The 22,805-nt window shown below is 35.3% G+C and overlaps 1 protein-coding gene across 1 annotated transcript in view; it reads left to right on the forward strand.

Moving 5' to 3' along the window:
* LOC106106092 overlaps window positions 1–22,805 on the forward strand; it is a 54,693-nt gene that overhangs the window by 29,717 nt on the left and 2,171 nt on the right. The window contains exons 2-18 of the mRNA XM_013286621.1: window positions 5,262–5,356; window positions 7,380–7,535; window positions 7,901–8,033; window positions 8,371–8,534; window positions 9,065–9,238; window positions 10,387–10,556; window positions 11,244–11,546; window positions 12,190–12,376; window positions 12,858–12,998; window positions 13,383–13,501; window positions 14,834–14,994; window positions 16,598–16,695; window positions 17,081–17,195; window positions 17,582–17,677; window positions 18,562–19,366; window positions 19,596–19,715; window positions 22,413–22,771. Of these exons, the coding sequence (XP_013142075.1) occupies window positions 5,262–5,356; window positions 7,380–7,535; window positions 7,901–8,033; window positions 8,371–8,534; window positions 9,065–9,238; window positions 10,387–10,556; window positions 11,244–11,546; window positions 12,190–12,376; window positions 12,858–12,998; window positions 13,383–13,501; window positions 14,834–14,994; window positions 16,598–16,695; window positions 17,081–17,195; window positions 17,582–17,677; window positions 18,562–19,366; window positions 19,596–19,715; window positions 22,413–22,771 (3,396 nt within the window). The remainder of the gene's footprint in view (window positions 1–5,261; window positions 5,357–7,379; window positions 7,536–7,900; window positions 8,034–8,370; window positions 8,535–9,064; window positions 9,239–10,386; window positions 10,557–11,243; window positions 11,547–12,189; window positions 12,377–12,857; window positions 12,999–13,382; window positions 13,502–14,833; window positions 14,995–16,597; window positions 16,696–17,080; window positions 17,196–17,581; window positions 17,678–18,561; window positions 19,367–19,595; window positions 19,716–22,412; window positions 22,772–22,805) is intronic.

The raw sequence follows: 22,805 nt of genomic DNA on the forward strand, positions 1-22,805 counted from the left end.
AAGTCTAGTTAGAGCAATGATTCTCAAAATAGATCAAGTGGTCTTCTAGGTAGACCATGGAAGACCAGCCAAAAGGTTACGATAGCTGGTAGAAAGCTTATTCGTCTCAAGTTAAACAAATGAAACAAAGTTTAACTTTTTTTTTGTTTGATATAGAAGGCAACTCGAATAGAGTTTGGTATTCTATAAATTAGAATTCGAGTTTAGAATTTAAGACATTGAGACATAGTTCGATATTCTTGTCATTTTCTGCGATGTTATTCATGTTGTATGTTGTGGAAATCTGTAAGCTATTTCCACAAGCAACGGTAGCAGGTGGTTTAGTTGCAGTTGTATCGACTTACCAGTTCTAACTGACCCACTGTCGGTTAGCACTCGAAACCAGTACGAGGTTAATTGGTAATTCAAGCGGAGTAACGGATCTACGAGCCTCGCTTCAATGGACAAGTGTGAAACATTTTTAGTTTGATTTACTTATTGCTACGATAAACAGTTTGCAGTTTTCTTTAGTGCGAAACAATAATGGAACCTTAGTGTTATTATGGACTCTTATAAAAGAATACAAGGCAGTCATATTCGACCAAGATTGTGAGGCTATAGGAGACCAAAACGGAAATTTACCGTTAGTGTAGTATTTTTTTTGCAATGTAAGGTTTAGCCCATTTATTTTGATAGAAATGTTCGTTATTATACTGTAAACTTTGGCAATTTTAACCATGTTTATGAGTTATGTGTTAACAAATGCAACGTAGGTTTCAGAATAATTCTGTAGGATTTAACATGGGCTGTACCGTGGGTGTTGTGGTATTTAGTATTTATGGATCGATTCTCAACCTGTTGTACATTTAAATTGTGTACGGTAAATGTTGCGTAAATTGACTTCCTAGTATTGCAAAGATTTTATAACTTTGCTGTATACACTATACTACTATTATATATGACTGGCTTTCGCCCGCGACTCTGTCCGCGTGGTATTAAAAAACAAAACCAAGTAGCCTACGTGTTCTTCCAGACTATCCTCTACATGTATGCCAAATTTCATTGAGATCCGTTCAACAGTTTAGGCTACAAACTCTAACAAACATCCATCCATCTAAACTTTCAAATTTATGATATTTATATGAAGTATGATTAGTATATGTTTAATATTGGTAAACTAATACTAGTCATATTTTACTCTAAAATTATTTTCGAGGATTTGTTGAAATTCCTACAGTCCTTAAAACCCGTCTCGACGTGAATGAACCGACAAACGCTAAATTCTGTTACTATTTATAACCGAATTGGGCCACACCGAAATTAAAGCTGAGCGAATTCTCAGCGTGTGGGGCATATCTATAGACAAACAGCATCACACGTTAGTTTTTGCATGACAGTTTTGTTCTTACATGCGTAAATGGCAAACTTTAACGTATGTGACAAAAAGTTTTGAAACTCGATTATGCCTGTTGGATTATAAGGTATAACCAAAGAACCTAACGTGTGTGGCCTGCATTATACACATCTTTGCGATGTTATTTAATGTGGGTACATTGTGTTTAGAATATTTGAGACACACACACTGGAGTAAACTATATCCTGTGTCAGATGATACACAAGATTGTGTGTTATTTTGTTGTATTTTCTAAATTAATATTAAATGATCAAAAACCCTGTGTTAAAAAAAACATACAGACGAATTTAGTACCTCCTTCTTTTGCGAAGTCGGTCAACAAAGTGTCTTTTTTAAAACGATAGCGTTAATATTACAGGTAGATTTTTCTAATTAGGTATTACAAATCGTAATTTTCACATGTCACTTGTTATTCGCCTATTATTTCATAGACAGTAATTTAGTGGTTATCCAAAAACTAGGTCGCAAAGGCTCGTCCGTTTGCAGGAGTAATTTTTATATTTGTGACAATATACGAGCGCCGGCCCACAGGTCAATGGTCTGTATCTAGACTTTATACAAGTATTAAACTGTATAAAGCTAGGTTTACATGGTGGTTTAACTAATGTTTTATCCATTTTTTAACTATAGTGAATCAAGGCAGCTAAAATGGGGATGTTTTCGTCCTTTAAACTAATATTCATTGATATAGTAAATTTATAAATTAAAATAACGATTTTAATTTTGCAATCTGAAGGTTGAAAACCTAGTGCATTGACATAGTGTGTGACAAGGACAGAGATATGTGCATTCAGAAACGACGTTTTAGTTTCTCGAATTTTCTCTTTAGACCTTTCCATTATTGCATTACAAGTAATGAAAAAAAACAAAAAAGTTTTGAACGATATTGGATGCCATATCGATTGTTAAAGAAAACGTGAAAGTACACCCGGAGGCAGAACGAAATTAAAACTGATTTATTTAAATACGCTCACTTTTACACGACACTTTCATATCTTTTATACTTTGTACTGAATGAAAACTTATTTGATTTTTTTTTCTTCCACAGATGTTTAATAGTCAATTAAAATAATATTGCGTATATTGGATTGCTTCAAAATGTTACCAATTTCTTATTATTTAGGTAACAATGTCTCCAAAACGTTATTATTTTCTCTTCCTTTGAAAATATCTCTATTCTACTACATATATCGAATCAGAATACTATTCTAAATAAAAGGGTCGATAAAATTTAACTCTTTGGGTCTCAAGTAACAATTTTATTTATACTAGACGAGCTGTTACCCGCGACTTCGTCCGCGTGGTATTCGAAAACATACAAACTATATAAATTACAAAAAGCTACGTTTCCCTCGGGAACCGGACATTTCTCGGGGATGAAGCTTATCCCATGTGTACTCCAGACTTTGTTTTATATCTATGCCAAATTTCAATAAGATATGTTGAACCGTTGCAGAATGATCGAGTAAACATTAAAAAACTAAATTAACGAATCCCACGGGAACCGTAACTATTCCCGGGATAAAAAGTAGCCTATGTGTTCTTCCAGACTATACTCTAAACCTGAGCCAAATTTCATGGAGATCCGTTCAGCCGTTTAGGCTACAAACGCTAACAAACATGCATCCCTCCATCCATCCATCTATCCATCCATCCATCCATCTAAACTTTCGCATTTATAATATTAGTAAGATTAGTAAGATTATATTATACTAGCTGTTGTCAGACTTCGCCTGCGTGGAATTAAAAAAAATAGCCTATGTTACTCAAAGATAAATTACCTTTCTTGCGGTGAAAGAATTTTTGAAATCGGCCCAGTAGTTTTTACGTGAATTAAATACATACAAAAATACAAATCTTTCCTCTTTATAATATTAGTATAGAGTAAATAATTGCCTTTTCTGAAAGCTGGATTATGTGTGTAGGTTAATAAACTCTGGAATCATGTAAACCCAGCAGTTTACCATTTGGCACATATACGGTTCTATGATGAGGAAACCTGTTACGCTTTTAATAGAACGATGGTACTAATTAGTGATGTACGTATAGCTAGTCGATAACTCGACTTATTTATGTTTCCACTTGAATATCAAATAGTTCCCTATTCGGATACTTGTTTATTCGCATGTTTTATACGCCTTTAAAGGTATAAGGGAAAAAATAGACATGCCATATACTCACAAAACATTTTGTTATGTAGTTATGAACGTATTATGTTATGTCTATATGTAGTCGCATTTATGTGATGTCATATAAGTTGAAAGTAAAATTACTTGGTAAACATGCCAGGTGTGTTATTGTTTGCTATCATAGTAGACTAGCTGTACCCGTTGTCAAATTCTCAAATTCAAATGTCAAAATACCTTACAATGGCAATTTTGCTTTCTTGATATTGGCAGCAACTTATGGTCTCTTTCCCACATTAGGGTTTTTATCTAAAATATTTACCCCCTAAGTTTAATGGCATGAAAAATATAACCTAAAGCATGACATAAGTGTAGGGCTTTTTATTAAATTAAGTATTATTCAAAAATACGCTGTAATTGCTGACGTCTTAGACAACAAACAAGTGTGTGTTTACGCTTTATTATAATAGTATAGATTAATTAAAATGTCGACACTTTAATAATCAATAAAAAAAGAATTATTTTATCGATATTCTTATTTTAATTAGACATCACTAGCGTTAAATTCGTCTGTGGTCCCGCACGCGTCGCCAATTGTCTACAATTCAGTCGTCTGCCATGTTTTAATGTGTTAATTTTTTATGTGACATTTGGATGGGGGTTGTTTGTGAATGAAGATCCTTTATTCGTGCATCTGTTCAAATTTTAATATTTCTTACTAACAATCAATTTTATTTAGAAAATCGGATTACATTTAAAAGTTTAAAAAGTCTTCCACACAAAAATATCTATAGAAGGGTACCTTGACCCTTCGTCAAGTGTTTTGGCAATGGAAATAATTTCATAATGCTAAGCAAGTTGGTAAACGATCGCAGTTTATAAGCGTATGCATTTTTCCTATGAATCACATGCGGTGACTAATTTCCTGTTAATACAGTGCACACAGCATGTGTATATCCGCTTTTAATTAAATGTAATAATTATTTATTATTTTATATAGTCCTTACGAAACAAACCCTTATTAGCATTTTTTATATTATATAAGGTGGCAAACGAGAAAGTACCGAAATGGAAAGCGACCGCTGCCTATAAACATCCACAATTGCAGATGCGTTGCCTAACCTTGATTGACGGAGAAGACGCACATAAAGAAGACATTTCCCATTCCTGTGCGACCGTCAAATCCACTTTTCCTTCCCATCGTCTCTTAAAAAAAGGACTAAAATTAGGCTTCCGACCTTTCACGGCTTACACTTCACGTCTGTTTTCTGTGTGGTCGTGGTATTACACCGGGCAAGCCGGCCCATTCGTGCGAAGATGTTAAAGCGAGCACTACCACTGTTTTACTGGGCTATTGGAAAATAATCTTATTTCTTACTGATGTTATAAATGAGAAAGTTAAGATCGATGTTTGATAGAGTTTGTAACCTAAACTTAACAGATCTCGATGAAATTTCGTAGAAATGTAGAACATAGTCTGGAACAACTCAAAGGAAATTTTTTATTTAATTCCACGCGAACGGTGTCGCCGGCTAAAGCTAGTATTGAAATAAAACCAACGCAGATTGAAAACTTCGTATTGTTTTAATCAAGGTGTGCTAAATTAGACACAGATAAAGTTAATATGGAGAAATTCGTAATTCTTTTAAATAAATATAATTTTCAATTACGAATTAGTAGTTAGACTAAAATGACCTATCGTTTTATATATAAAAGCTAATTTATTTTTTATCTTGTTCCAGAAAATCCAGCATCAGAGTTCAGACGGTATAGACTGGTGAGACCTGCAGTGCATCATGGACGGTCCAAAAGAGAGATTACAACTACAAGAGATGATGTAAGTTAAAAATGCCACTTCGGAAACCAACATTAAATACTAAATGACAATCATCATAAAAACCACGCGTAATTTATACTAATATTATTCTATACAAATATAATAAAGAAAATTGATTTGTACTTTTGTATGTATTGAAATAACTTAAAAATTACTGGGCCGAATTAAAAAATTCTTTCGCCGTTAAAAAGCGTTATCAGTGAGTAACATAGGCTATGTTTTTTTATTATTGTTTTAATATTAAACATTTTTAATTAAGTGGTTCGATTTGTAATAACTATTATTTAAAAAGTTACGTGACCTTTGTTACTAAATAACGTTTTACGGTAATGTACGGCCGCAGTAATAAACCTATCAATTTACTGGGCCATGCAAACTGGGTTATGTATAAGCCTCTATACAGTAACCACACTAACTTGATAATTTAGGACATTTTTCCAATAAAAAGTAAAGATGTCTATTTAAATAGTTTAGCGTATTACAAAATATGTGTTCTATGGATCCAAAAGGTACAATATGTGAACACTTCTCCAAGATCTGGCCAATATTTTAGGAGTTTATTGCTTGTCCTTTATTTGGCTACATCACAGTCATCCTACATCTATGACAGCTATACTGACGCCTTTCAAAACAAACGGCCTTGATGGCGGGCATTTAGATCTATTAGTACACAAAGTTCTTAATTGCGTGCAAATGTTTACCACGTGTGTGTTTTTCAATTAGAAATATCGCGTCACTGATTCGCGAATTTGACCTTTGAATGTTGATTAGTTATGATTTTGCGAATGATGTTTTGCTTATTTAAATACTTTGATTGTGTAATATATTGCAAAACATCAAAACAGGTTTTTAATTGGAATTCTAAGTTACTATGCTAAGAATTGCTGACAATGTTTAAATTATCTTCACACCAGTAAAAAGGATTTAAATATTTTATAACAATATTAAATATGTATGGATTGTGTGAAAGAGGATATGCTTAAGAAAGGAGTGGATTCAGATATGACGGCTGATAGAGATGTATGGAGCAGCACATACTGTGCCGACCCTCCATAAAGGATAAGGGCAAGTGGATGATGTTTAAATATGCCTATGTTAATCAAAGAAAATGTAGCATGATAATGTTGAAAGAATTTTTGAAATCATACTGGTCAGTTTTGCTTTTATTTTGTAACAATAAGCACAGAACATGTTTCTTCACAATAGCATATACTAGTTATACCTCTGACTGTACATGGATGTATTGACTTTCCTTTAAGATGACTTACAACTTTATGTGCTTCATCTTAGTATCTCATTTTTAAATTTTATACCGACTCCGTAGTTAAGACTTAATAATAGTCTGTAGCTTTGTTATTCATCACGTAACATCCTTCAACGGACGTCCACATCCGACCTCCTCCGTTAACGGATGACCTCAATCCATTTAGCCTCCATCTCCTTAGTATGTGTTTCCCATTCTACGAGTATTGTGATCTGTATCAAAATGATTGATAGATCTTTAAGAGTGAGGTGTGGTTTGTGTTCCTCCCCTGTCTGTCATATGTCGCAGCCATTAAGGTTTACTGTATAATTGTTTGTATTAGTTATTTGTACAATATTGTCATCATCTCCGTGTCCTTGTCTTACTCATGTAGGGTCTATATTCGACATTTCAGTCGTTACTACTCTCTTAATTATGTCACTTTTAATCCGTCTCTTTCTAACATAGCCCTAGAACCTCTTATTGACAATTTAATTGAATAAAAGCAAGTTCATACTTAAGACTTTACTAATATTATAAATGCGAAAGTTTAGATGGATGGATGTATGTTAGAGTTTGTAAGCAGCTAAACAGCTGAAGGGATCTCGATAAAATTTTGCATAGATGTAGAGGATAGTCTGGAAGAACACATAGGATATTAACTTTTGTCGTTTTTAATTCGGCGCGGACGAAGTCGCGGGCAAAAGCTAGTATAGACAATTACAAACTGACGCGATCCTCGTTGTAATTGTTTTAAAATATTTTTTATTCTAATTTCAGTCAGGAGTACACCATCCCGAGGTGACGGTTAAGTTGGATGTTGACGGCGAGGAGCACTTGCTGGACTTGAGACTGAACGAGGATCTGGTCACTGACAACCATGTGTTCAGTTACCAGAAGAATGGAGAGACCGTTTTACATAAGCCTAAGAAAGAGGTAAAGATATATACTTATTTTCTGGTATAAAAGACGTAACAGAATTAAATAAATTTAAACATACTTCTCAGGGGTTTAAACACTTGACTTGTAATTTAGAGGTCTTGGGATCGAATCCCACCATGTACTAATGTGATTATTGATTTTTCATATATACGTAATTTACCCGACCTTCTTACGGTGAAGGAAAACATCGTGATGCACATATCGGCGATGAAATTCAAATATATGTGTGAAGTCCATTGACCTGCAATGGGTCAGTGTGTTTGACTATGGCCTAGTCACCCCTTATTAGGGTAGGCTTCGAGCCTTTCAGTGGGGAAGTACAGTGTGCTGGTGATGATAAAATATATTATCTTATGCAGGAGTTGGATCTATGTCAGTATTCTGGCAAAGTCCGAGGGAAGGATAACTCGTGGGTGGCGGTTTCCACCTGCCGTGGAGTGCGGGGGATTGTGTACGATGGTACAGAAATGCGGTATATTGAACCAGCTGAAGGTAAAACTTTTTGAGATTAATTACGTGTTAAACGTGGTCACTTTTAAATATTGTCTATAACTGGCTTACTTAGTATATAAATATACAAAAATCTATAAATATAAAGAGAAAAGATTTGTTTTTTTTTATGTATTAAATAACTCAAAAACTGTTGGGTCGATTTCAAAAATTATTTCACCAATAAATAGCTACGTTATCGAGTAACATATGTCATATACTATATTTATTACAAAATTTATCTCTGCGCGGACGACGACGCGGCGACAGCTAGTGTTAAATACGAAGGTCACTTTGTCAATAAAGTATGACGTCATAACACAGTCTGTTAACTTTCCAGGTGGTGAGTTCAATTCTCGGCATTACATTTACGACCACTCGGATTTGCAAGCGATCCATCGCTGCGGATACGACGGAGGTGTGACCAACAACACGGAGTACGACCCGCAACTGATGGACAAGCATAATAAAAAACGCAGCATCGAACAGAGTCGAATCAATAGGGTAAATACTCTTGTTTATTCGTTGAATCTTGGAAGAAAATATTGGAAGTGTTTTATTTAATTTTTAAAGATTTTTGTCTGATAGAACCAGAGATTAAAAAAAATGTATAGACTAGGCATATTTAACACTTCACTCGGAATATTTTTCACATAATTTTAAATGTTCATATTTTGTTTTTTTATAAAAGATGAAGCTTATCACAATTTTGAAAAATGTTTTTGCAAGGACAGGAGATGCCACTAAGCTTGACAACTGATATAGTACCTTTCAGAGAAAGTACCGTTGAAAAAAAAATTGGTTACAATGCCTAGTCTATTTTTTTATTATTATCTTTTTATAGAACTGACAGAAACAAATGAATGCAAGATATATTTTTTTTATTGAAGTAACCACAATATTGTAACTCAGTTTCTGAATCTTTGAAAATTTGAAAATTACATTATTCGCAGCAACTTTTTTGTACACTGTACAGTCAAGGGCGTTCATATTATTTATTTTTTTGGTTTTAATTCTTTTTATTTTATTTTTAGTATAAACGTGAGAGTTACGATGACACGGAGGTACGAGGTCCTTTCAACGCTAACAAGCAATCCAGATACGTAGAGTTAGTGCTGGTCGCTGATAACAGAGAGTACAAAGCTAATGGAGAAAATATGCAGACCGTACACAGACAGTTGAAGGATGTCGCTAACATAATTAATTCTGTAAGTAATTTAACTTTTACAAAGATGCTAAGTTAATCTTAATATAGATTTATATGAAGGCTACCTTAGTATATTTCAACTTAGTATGGGAAATAAACACTAACGAAGTGTTGGATTAAATTTTTTTGCCATACGAAATATTGTGTCGATGTTTGTGAAAAAAGGGCAACATTCAATTATTAAGTACGAGCTGTTGCCCGCGACTTCATCCGCGTGGTATTATAAAACATACAAACTATATAAATTACAAAAAGTTACGTATCCCTCGGGAACCGGACATTTCTCTGGGATGAAGCTTATCTCATGTGTACTCCAGACTTTGTTTTATATCTGTGCCAAATTTCAATAAGATATGTTGAACCGTTGCAGAATGATCGAGTGAACATTAAAAAACTAAATTAATGAATCCCACGGGAACCGTAACTATTCCCGGGATAAAAAGTCGCCTATGTATTCTTCCAGACTATGCTCTAAACCTGTGCCAATTTCATAGAGAGCCGTTCAGCCGTTTGGGCTACAAACGCTAACAAACATCCATCCATCCATCTAAACTTTCGCATTTATAATATTAGTTAATATTAGTAAGATTAGGAAGATAGTGTTTCCTGTTACATAATCTATGGTATCTGTTGCGTGTCAAAATGTAAATTAATAAGGTTCCTTTATAAAAAACAAGTAAAAGTTTAAAATATATACAAGAAACAATCTGTTGCAATTCCCTTCTACGAACAATGTTCCATTTTTTAATCGCCTTTGCTGACGACTCTGAAATAATAATAATACTATCTTACTAATATAAATGAGAAAGCTTGATGGTTGTCTGTTAGAGTTTGTAGTCTAAACTGCTGAACGGATTTCGTAGAAATTTGGCATAAATGTAGAAGATGTGAAGGTCTGGAAGAAGACATAGGCAACACGTTTGTTTTTAATTATACGCGGACGGAGCCACAGACGAAAGCTAGCATAGATATATTGTCAAAAAACAAAAGAGTTGTCTTTATTTAGAGGATATTCGTATTATTTTGTTGCAAAATATTTTTTTCAAGTCCGTATTCTTTTTATACTTAATAGACAAACACAACATAAACGTAACACTTAATTTTGGGTAATAAATTAGTATAGAAACCCGTCAATTTATTTGTTTTTAGGTGTATGCCCCATTAAACATCTTCATAGCGCTTGTAGGCGTAGTGGTGTGGAATGAAAGAGACGAAATACAATTAGAAGAGAACGGAGATAGGACTTTGACTAATTTTCTTGTATACAGGAGGATGAGACTCTTATCACAAATACCTAATGATAATGCACACTTATTGACGTGAGTATAAGGTTCATTGTCGTCTAGCTATTAAGAAAAATCGTGTAACTAATTATTTTACGGCTCTTATACACGTCTACTTTTCACGCGTCGTGACCGCGACACGACACAATTACACTCGCCCTGAAGAAGGACCCCCGCAGGGTCTGAAACTTGTCGGTGTCGTCACCGAAAAAAGTAGACGTGAGTAACAGCCGTAAAAAAATTAGTTATAAAAATTAGTAAAAATAGTGTAGATTTAAATTATCGTTTCGTTTTTCAAATCTAATTAGCAAAAACTATCGAAGCATTTATTAACAAGCTGCTTCTGAGTAATCTTGACAACCTTGCTTCGTTGCTGCTATTGGCTTGTATATTCTCACGCTATTAAACTTAGGGAGTAAATAAAATGGATAAAGCCGTCATGAGCGAAAAGGACAAAATTTGTTTGTTCCTTTCCTTTTCAAACTTTGCTTTAAAGTAAAGTTTTTACAGTTTTATGTGGATGGAACCCCACGGGAACAGCTAGTATTAGTATAAATGTGCTTGTAATTAACCAGGAAAATTCACTAGAAAAAACAGGTTTGAACGTGATTTTTATTATTCGATGATTAAAAATTAATATAATTCCACCAATATCTGTTTTTGGATTTATTTTAACGATTTGATTGTACATAACCTACTTACAAAATAATGTTTTCATTCCAGTCGTCAAAAATTCCAAGAGGGTGTTGTAGGGAAGGCCCTAAAAGGTCCAATATGTACATTCGAGTTCTCTGGCGGTGTGGCGACCAATCACTCAGAAGTTATAGGGTTGGTCGCCACTACGATAGCCCACGAGATGGGGCATAACTTCGGCATGGAACACGACACGGAAGAGGACTGCGAGTGTCCCGACGAGAAGTGTATAATGAGTCCTTCTAGTACTTCAGTGATGCCGATACACTGGTCTTCTTGCAGTTTGAGGTCTTTAGCGCTGTCTTTTGAACGTGGAATGGATTATTGTCTAAGGTATGTTGTTCCTTTTATCTCTTTATAAGTTACAATCTATCTATATTAATATAATAAAGTGTAAACACACACTAGTTACGTAGGATGTCACCATTCACTGTATATTTTTGAATAATTGTTTTTATTGAAGAGCCCTTCTCTTACGACACGCAATAGACTATATATATTCACGTTATTAAACGTAGGAATTAACTAATTTGGAAATAACCATTATGCGGGAAAGGGATAAAAACTACAAGCTCATCATCAACTTGCCCTTATCCCTTACGGAGGGTCGGCACAGTATGTGCTGCTCTTCCATACATCTCTATCAGCCGTCATATCTGAATCCACTCCTTTCTTAAGCATATCCTCTTTCATTCAATCCATACATACTTTCTTCGGTCTTCCTTTTCCTTTGTAGCCATCCACATTCATTCTTAACACTTCCTGGTTTACATCCCCACCGTCTCGCAAATACTACAAGCTCACGACATTAAAAAAAGCAAGGTTGCCATGGTAACGAAAATCGTTCTCCGATGAATTTTGACATTTGCAAATGAAAGTTTTCCGTAATGTAAACAGTTAAATACAGTTTTTATAATTTTAAGCGGATGGCGCCGCACTGGAAGAGCTATTATAAATTATTTTATTAAAATTACAGAAATAAACCTCGCCGTTTATTCGAGTCACCGACTTGTGGCAACGGTTTCGTGGAGGTCGGCGAGCAGTGCGACTGCGGCATCGGCCAGGAGCGGTCGCGTGCCGCCTGCCTCGCCTGCTGCGACCCCGCCACCTGCATGCTGCGCGGCAACGCCAGCTGCGCCGCCGGGGAGTGCTGCGATCTCAAGGTCCGTCTACTATACTACCAACATAAACATTATTCAACTAAAGTCAGATGGGGTATGTACACTATTCAACTATAGTCAGATGGACCAAGTGCACTATTCAACTATAGTCAGATGGACCAAGTGCACTATTCAAGTATAGTCAGATTGAGCAAGTGCACTGTTCAACTATAGTCAGATGGACCAAGTGCACTATTCAAGTATAGTCAGATTGAGCAAGTGCACTATTCAAGTATAGTCAGATTGAGCAAGTGCACTATTCAACTATAGTCAGATGGAGCATATGCACTATTTAACTATGTCAGATGGACCAAGTGCACTATTGAACTAAAGTCAGATGGAACATGGGCATTAATAAATTATTTTCAGATGGAACATGTGCACACACCACAACTATATTTAGTCGGTGCGTGCTTGTACCCCAAAGTACTATATGATATAGTTTTGTCAAAGTATAATAAATAAAGGCAATATTACGTTTCAGACGTGTCGTCCTATGTCAGCGGGCACAGTGTGCCGGTCAGCGGACCGCGAGTGCGACCTGCCTGAGTACTGCAGCGGCCACTCTGAGTACTGCCCCAGGGATGTGCACCGCATGGACACCACGCCCTGCGGCAACGGACAGGTAACACGTACTGATGTTGATGACATAAATAGTGACAACTAGCTGTTACACGCGACTTTGCCCGCGTGAAATTAAAAAATAGCCTGTGTTAATAAAATATTTAGTTACTCACAGATAAATGACCTTTCTAATGGTGAAATAATTTTTGAAATCGGCCCAATAGTTTTTACGTGAATCGAATATATACAAAAATAAAAATCTTTCCCCTTTATAAACTAGCTGTTGCTCGCGACTTCGTCCATGTGAAATTAAAAAATATAGCCTTTGTTAGTCACATGTAAAATCGGCCCAGTGGATTTTGAGTTATTTCAATTTTTTTAATTGTCGTTGTTAACAATGTTTTTAACAAATTTGTATGTGTATATCATATTTCTGTGTGTGCAGGCGTACTGCGTGCGCGGCGCGTGCCGCTCGCACTCGGACCAGTGCCGGCTGCTGTGGGGCTCCACGGGGGAGAGCTCCGACACGCGCTGCTACACCTCCACCAACGTCAAGGGCACCAAGTGAGTCTACACCACACAATTACGTTAAAAAATCAAAAGTGGGCAGGCTATGTATTCTTCCTAATTTTTATAACATAAGCGATCGCTGTCCATAGACATTCGTAATAGCAGATGCGTTGCCTACCCTTAAGCGACAGAGAAAACGCATATAACAGGATTTCCCCTTCCTATGGGTTTCCGCCATCACATTCACGTTCCCTTCTCATTCTTTCTTTATAAAAAAAGGATGGGAAGGAAAAGGGAGAAGATTATCCTCTACATTTATACTAACAACTCTAACAAACAACCATCGATCTAAACCAGTGATTCTCAACCATTGTCCCGCGGCTCTTTTGTGTGTTGCTAAATTGCATTGTCAAATTGCATATTTTTGTCATAAACTATTCATGCAGTGTGCTGCAGTATTTAAATAATTTTGATCTTTTTCTTTGTGTGCCGCCAAATTTTAAAATCGTTAAATATGTGCCGCAAAAAAAAAGGTTGAGAATCACTGGTCTAAACATTCGCATTTCTCCCATCTTCATCCGTCCCTTTTAAGTAAATAAATAAATAGGACTTTTATTGCCACAAAAACAAGCTACAAATGAAATCTTACATGCATCAACCTTAAAGCTAGTAAAAAAATAAAATGTGGCTAAAGGCGGCAAGCTCAGCTAATGTAGATAATGGCATACGTTTCTGCGCTGCCCTCTTTACACACAGGATTTACACACAAGTTGGGTGACTTAACCTTGATAGATATTAAAAAAGTGAATAAATAGTAAAAAACATAAAATGTATATATAACGAGGTGCTGCCCGCGACTTCGTCCGCGTGGTATTCGAAAACATACAAATAATATAAATTACAAAAAGCTTCGTATCCCTCGGGAACCGGACATTTTTTTGGGATGAAGCTTATCCCATGTGTACTGCAGACTTTGTTTTATATCTGTGCTAAATTTCAATAAGACATGTTGAACCGTTGCGGAATGATCGAGTAAACATTAAAAAACTAAATTAATGAATCCCACGGAACCGTAACTATTCCTGGGATAAAAAGTAGCCTATGTGTTCTTCCAGACTATGATCTAAACCTGTGCCAAATTTCATAGAGATCCGTTCAGCCGTTTAGGCTACAAACGCTAACAAACATCCATCCATCCATCCATCCATCCATCCATCCATCCATCCATCCATCCATCCATCCATCCATCCATCTAAACTTTCGCATTTATAATATTATTAAGTAAGATGATTATACATTAAGGTTACAGTTTTAAGCTTTAAAAAACTTTTAAGTTAATTACGCCGGTTACAGTTGTTAATGTCCTTATAATATATCGTTGTGTAGGAACGGCAACTGCGGCTACGACCGCATCCGGCAGATCTTCCGGCCGTGCCCGAGGGAGGACGCGCGCTGCGGCCTGCTGCAGTGCAGGCACCTCAACGAGCGCCTGGAGTTCGGCATGGAGTCGGTGGCGCAGCTCTCCGCCTTGTTCATCAACAATAATGGTACATTTACAACAATATGGTAGAGCCCGCTTTCATATATTCGCACTACAGCGCCGGCTCGCCCCCAGCAATACCACGACCACACAGAAAACAGGCGTCAAGTGGAAGCAATTACGTAGTCTGATGAATGTGGTGCCGGAGGCCTAATATTAGTCCCTTTCCCTTTCCACCCTTTTCATAATTGGAAAGAATGTGAAGGAAAAGTGGACTTGATGGTGGAGGAGACACATAGGAAGGGGAAATATCCTCTATGTGCGTCTCCTCCGTCAATGAAGGGTAGGCAACGCTGCAAATGCGAATGTTTATGGACAGCGGTCGCTTCGCCTTTTCGGCGCATTCAGGTGGTCGCCTGCTCGTTTGGCACCTTATATTATAAAAAACATACACACGTACACGCACACGTGTGGTCTTCCTCGAAGATGACCTATTTGTCTTAATAGTCTAGATAGAGACGATCTAATTATTGAAATATAATAAAACTCTAATCTTTGTTAGCCACTGAACAAAAAATAATACTATCTCAATTTTTTCAATGAGAGTGAAAGAGAAAATGATATATTTTCGCATTAATGTTATTTCGACAGTGCAAGCCCACGATTATATAAACAATTACTCACAGATAAATTACCTTTTTAATGGTGAAAGAATTTTTGAAATCGGCCCAGTATTTTTACGTGAATCGAATACATACAAAAATCCAAATCTTAGAGAAATCGTCTCTTAAGAGTGTGCACACCTTTGACTGAACTATCGCACAACTGTCGTGCGATTGTCGATTGTTTTGCAGCCAATTCAACTGTTTAGTTGCACAACTAAAAATATAGTATGCCCACTTTCCATATAACCTCGTAGGAATCAATGAAAGACTAAACAGTTGTGCGATAGTTTAGTAAAAGGTGTGCGCACGCTTTTAAACGAACGCGTAACGTATATTAGCGCATGAAATTATAAAAGTTTTATTGTATTGCTTATATTTGTGATTTTTTTTATTGCAAATATCAGAATTCAAATGCCAATAGACCTTTGACTTTGGATAACAATTACCGTTACTATGGTTAACTTGCTTCTTGGCTGCTATTGGCTTGTAGTATTTGACCCTTTCCTAAGTTTAAGGGATTAAAAATTAGGGATTTTATTCAAACAGATATAATTCAAAAATACGCTGCAACCTACAATAACTAACAAGTGTGTTTACGCTTTATTATATACTAGCTTTCGCCCGCGACTCCGTCCGCGTGGAATAAAAAAGTGAGTAGCCAATGTGTTCTTCCACACTATCCACTACGTCTAAACCAAATTTCATTGGAATCCGTTCAGCCGTTTAGGCTACAAACTCTGACAAACATACATCCATCTAAACTTCCGCATCTTACTTCTTACTAATATTATAAATGTGAAAGTTTAGATGGATGGATGTTTGTTAGAGTTTGTAGCCTAAACTGCTGAACGGATTTCGAAGAAATTTGGCATAGGCGTAGAGGATAACCTGGAAGAACGCATACCACTCATTTTTGTTTTTTTAATCTCGCGCGAACGGAGTCGCGGGCAAAATCTAGTTTATAATATTAGTAAGAAGTATAGATTTCTTATATTTGTGTTGTAGGCACTATAATCCCGTGCCGCACCGCTATAATAGACCTCGGTCTGAGCGACGTGGACCCCGGCATGGTGCCTGACGGAGCCAAATGTGGAGAGGATATGGTAAATATCATAAACTAACTGTTGCTTGCGACTTCCCACGCATGAAATAAAAAAAAATATTAATAAATGTATCTTTATAAATTGCGTTATATTCACTTTTGTTCCATGTCTCGTTATAATATGTTGAAACGATAAGCTTTTGTATTTTAGCCTTTTTGTATTTGACTAGCTGTTGCTCGCTATTTCGCCTGTTAAATTAAAAAATAAAATCTATGTTACTTACAGATAAATTACCTTTCTAACAGTGAAAGAATTTTTGAAATTGGCCCAGTAGTTTTTGAGTTATTTCAATACATACAAAAACCAAAAATAAAAATCCCTTTCTAATATTAGTATAGATTGAAATAAATAAAAATCATTCTATTGTCGTAATGTTTATTTCCAGATGTGTTTGAATCAGAAATGTGTAAATATAGAAGTGGTGCGAGCGGCGATAGCTAAGAAAGAGACAGCTGTCTGTCCCACCAATTGTTCTGGACATGGAGTTTGTAATTCTGAAGGTATACACTTTTACTATTATATTTATCAACTAGCTGTTGCTCGCGACTTCGCCTGCGTTAAATTATTTTTTTTTAAATCGGCCCAGTAGTTTTTGAGTTATATCAATACTTACAAAAATTCATATCTTTCCTCTTTATAATATAAGTATAGATAAGATGTCGCAATTAATTAGCGTGGATTTAAAAAAAAATAGTCGTCTAAACATACCCGCGTTTTGCTGTTCCTGCGTTTGTTCCGGGTAATTTCCGTAACGTCTTAACAGATTTTGACTGACTGGAATGTAGCTGATGTACGCGAGACTTATAGACTTTTTTTTTTTTAATTTCAGCGCTAACTTTGCTGGCGACGATAATTTTAGGTCGAATGTAATGTGATTTTGTACCAGGTCACTGTCACTGCGAGGCGGGGTTCGCGCCGCCGCTGTGCGCGCTGCCCGGCCCCGGCGGCTCCTACGACTCCGGGCCTGCCACTGATTCTACCAGTATGTGCTTTCACTATTATACCTCGCATATTAAAAAAAATAAGACACCATTTATTTAAAAAAAATCAGTTCCGTAAAAGTTTTCAGTCATACAGACGAATTGAGTACCTTCCTTCTTTTGGGAAGTCGGTCAAAAACCATGGCAACCTTGTTTCCTTGATGTTGACAGCTTTTTTAAGATGTCTTTCCCACGTGTTTTTTTCTAATTTTTATTACTATATCTAAATTTAATAACGTTAAAATCTAAATAGTGTGTGTACGGGTTTTTATGATACGATATACGCTATATTGGTTATTGGAAAATATCACGCGAGAGAGGGACAAAAACTGCAAGCAATGGTAGCAAAGAAGCATAATTCCTATCGTAACTGTAACTATTATTCAATGACAAAAACCTTCATCGTTCTTTACGTATTGTAATTAAGACATTTAAAATAAATTGCTTTCGTCCTCGACTCCACCCAAACGGTTTTTTAAAAATTAGTAAGTAGCCAATGTGTTTTTCCCAACTATGTTGTACGCCTAAGCCAAATTTCATCGAGATCCCTTTAGCAATTTAGGCTACTCTAACTTTAAAATACTAGCTCGTAAACTAGACTGGTATTCGTACACTTGAAATTAAAAAATAAACAATAATTTTATATTATTAATAACGTATTTTTTGATATTGGAACATTTTTTAAAATGGGTCCATTCATTTTTAAGTTATATCAATACATACGTAAATACAAATCTTGTTTATAATATTAATATATTAAGAATTATAAAGGGATGTGTAGAAATTTGGCTTAGATGTACAACATAGTTGGGAAGAACACATTGGCTACTTACTGATTTTTAAAAAATACTAATGCTTAGATAATCAGTAATTTCTTTTTCCACAGTCCAAAGGAACTTCATGTTGGCGATGTACGTCATATTCCTCGGGCTGATGCCTTCGGTGTTCCTGATGATGTTACTGTACTACTACCTGCGGCACAGATGGGACAACCCGCACAAAACGTACGTAACCAACATATTCAAGAGAAACACGAAAGACACGAAAACATACAAACAAAACAGATTCCACAGATTCCATACAAGCACAAGTTCCGTACTAAAACTTCTGAGTTTCAAACGCGAGGAAAAAACAAAAAATATACCAGAAAATAATAGCAACACTGAAGAACATATTTACGAAACATTAGATAATAACGAAGTAAATTTTGCAAAAACTAAACATTGCTTTTATAAAGTTTTCAATTTTAATAAAAATACAAATGCATCGACAAATCAATTAATTAAAGGTATTAATAAAATTGAAGTTAAAGATAAAGTAAATCCTCAAACTTCTAATATAGATAAAAAAATAGTTATAATTAACACTGGACTCACTTCGACTACTAATGAAAAGATAGGCAAAGAGCATATAAAAACAACAATACCAATTAAAAATAAAACTAAATCAAATGCTTTGGATATAAATAGAAGTGATACTAAGAAAGTTCAAACAAATATCGGTAACGGTACAAAAACTGTTAACCCTGTTAAAGATTTAAAATCAGTGATCGTTAACACTGGATTAGCTTCAACTACGAACGAAATGATTAAAAATAAAATAAAAGGTACAAATCGCATGTATGAAATAAAAAATAACGGCTTATATGATGAAGTTTTAGGACAGAAAGTGCAAGAATTTAAAAAGATATAACTTTTTTTATATTATTATAATCAATAACGGTTTAATATACAGACATTTTATGATAAAAAAAAGTTTAAGGGACCGTCATACCCGGCTGAAAGAGGCTAACTTAAAAGTGACGTCACTATCAGAGTACCAAAATCCGATATATTTTTAATATTTACAAGATTTTGGTAGGATTGACTCTTAACCTTTTATATTTCGATGTAATAATAATTAGTAGTTTTTATTAATTAGTACAAGGTCCGGTTTACATTATCCCAATCCAGTTATCGAAATAAAGACTGGAATAAGTCTGAGTTCCTGGTTGGATTTTTATATGCCCGTCTATGTCAGCTACCCTCCAGTGAAAGTCTTGTAATAGGCCCAGCCGTTTCGGAGGTTACCCAGAACAGACTCGGCTTGCGGACAGACAGATAAAGAGAAAATATTAAATGCGGTTTTGGTTATCAGCAACGCAAATACATCATCTTCCCCAAATCTGGAATTTTTAGTCCGATATTTTTTTTTTTTATAACAATGATGGCAAACGAGCAAGTGGCCACCTGAAATCGCCAAAATGGCGAAGCGACCGCTGCCCATAGACATCTNCAATTGTAGATGCGTTGCCTACCCTTAATTGACGGAGGAGGAGACGCACATAAAGAGGACATTTCCCCTTCCTATGCGTCTCCTCCACTGTCAAATCCACTTTTCCTCCCCATCCTTTCCTCTTAAGAAAAGGGTGGAAAGGGAAAGGGACTAAAATTAGGTCTCCGGCACCACACTCATCAGACGAAACGCGGAATTGCTTCTACTTCACGCCTGTTTTCTGTGTGGTCGTGGTATTACACCGGGCGAGCCGACCCATTCGTGCGTAGATGTTAAAGCGGGCTCTACCACTGTTACAGACACTCCAATTTTATTATATGTATAGATAGATTATCCTCGGACTTCGATCACTGGATTGGAATAATTTAAACCGTGCAGTAGATAGCATTTTTATATTTCCTTAAATAGAATACTAGTCAAAATTTATCACAAAATAACACTGAATTCTTTACTCACATTCACTTAATTACTTACATAAATAGTATATAAATAACAAGCACCGTTTGTGGGTTTGCGCAAATATCTTCGCTTCTTTGTCATTTGCTACTTTTCGATGATAATATTTTCAATTCATCTATGAGATTTAATTTATTTTGACTTTCTTAAAACATTGTTAATCAACTAAATATATAGTGTGTCTTAATAAGATAGATTAGTTTGATAAACAAATGCCATACTTAATAGACAGGTATCGTAGTGACGAAACAAACACGCAGCGAACAATTATGAACTATCGATATTCGGTTTAAATAATTATCAAACTCAACTAAAATTAATATTTTGTTATTAACTAATTTATAGGATAATTATAGTGTTGAGAATTTAGCGATGACAGAAATAATAATGAAATCCAATTCGATTACGTACGGCTGTAGTAGTAATAAACATTTATTTACTCTCATTATTTGTAATGGTCATTATTAATTTAATAAAATACTGTTTTTTTTTAAATTCATAAGTCGTAACTATAAATCTATCGATTCCAACTTCTATAAGAATAAAAATCGAAAATCGATAAGATTCATGACTAATTTTACACAACCAATCCCTACTAAATTTGAAATGAATTGTCAAACTAATCTAAATTAGACACACAATAATAATGTCCATCATTCTTATAAGTTTTTTTTATTTATTTTCGTCGAATAATCTTTTTAATATGTACACGTCCTTTATATTTTAAGCCTAGAATTTAAGCGAAAATATATTTCATGATTAACTCTTCTATTCTTTATCACTTTCACCGGTTTTTGGTCACTTTTGTGTTTGTTTCCATAGTCTTGACATTTAATACTATAGTGCGACAAATTTATCTGGCTCGGTAAAGGATACAATTTTATCGGTTTTATTTTAAATCGGTTTTATTAAAACTTATTTAGTTGTAATCAAATATGAAATAAAATTAGACAAGACATCTCAGTCCAGCTCTTTTGAACAGCTTTGTGGTAAATTCCATCGACGAGAGGGTGGCCGAGGAGATATAGCTAACCCCTAAAGATCGAACATTTTAAAAAATGTATTAAGCAGCACTTCAAATAAGATCATATTTGTAGTATCTGCCTACCCCCTAGACCTAGTCATCGTCATTTCGCCCTTGTTAATCTTATCACCGGGTCAGATAAGTTAGTCAGTCTATACTTTAATGTAACTTGTATTGTTTTCTGTTTAAACTGCACTGGTCTTCTATCATTTTCTTTGTACTGCACCTTTATTTTGTGTAAAAGGTTTTTCTCAAAATGTTGGTTTGATTTTTTAAGATTTACTTTTGATTTTTTAAATTTTTGCTGTGGTGTTTTTTAAAGAAATGTTTTGAGATGAACTTATTTTATACTTAAGCTTGTAGTTAACTGCTAATTGTATTTAGTATTTGTATGATTTGTTTTGAATAAATTTTATTGGATATATAATTTCTTTTTTAATATAGAAATGTTGCTAGTTTTTAAAATTGTTATGAAGTAAAACTGGCAACATTTTAAGGGTATTCTAGAAGGTGCTTGTCTTGATTTTTCGGTGAGTGGCTTTTAATGGGATTTCTGGCTTATTGTTGCATGTGTTTGCATGTTTATTTACTTGGAATTATCAAACATGGCATTATTTTTTATTGTTTCAACCATTTTTTTAAATATTTAACTGATTATCATCTTTTAGTGAATAAACCGTCTGTTTTAAACTCTGTCATGTCTGTATCAAACGGTCTGACTTTGTTAACCTATATGTAATTTGTGAAATACTAGACCTCGTAGAAGTAATAAAAAAAGTAGAAAGTAGCCTATGTGTACTTTCAGAGTGTGTTCTGTCTGTGCCAAATTTCATAGAAATCCGCTTTAAAGTAACGTAGTAATAAATATCCATCCAAATTTCTCGTTTATAATATTAGTATGATTTATACCTTATATCGCATGAATTACTAACTTTGTGTATATTTTTAAAATATATAGTTTAATATGTGATGTGAATTTACAGAGTGCAATCGCCAAAGACCAGTTTGCAACGACGTTTGTCGCGTGGTGCGAGTAAATTTGCCGCGAACTTTCAAAATGGCGGCCAGAACAACTCTCAGCCTGTCAACGTCCATACCCTGTCCAGCCCTGACGACATGAGCTCCAGTCTACTGCGTGCAGACCCAGAGCTCAGCCCCAACGGAAACCTTAACCCTACAGTCAACTTCTTTGGCAACTTCAAAGGCTTCTCCCTCACGCCCATAGACAAAAACCAACCGCAAACCGACAAGAACGAACCACCACCCGTCAAGGAAAAAACCAAAACAGAGACCGTCCCAAAGAGCGCCAAAATCACACCTGTTCACAGAAGCGGTAGCAACAGTCAGAATCTCATCAACCAGAGCGTGCTCAAGCC

Source organism: Papilio polytes, unplaced genomic scaffold, assembly GCF_000836215.1.
Source record: "Papilio polytes unplaced genomic scaffold, Ppol_1.0 DF822400.1, whole genome shotgun sequence".
Lineage (NCBI taxonomy): Eukaryota > Metazoa > Arthropoda > Insecta > Lepidoptera > Papilionidae > Papilio > Papilio polytes.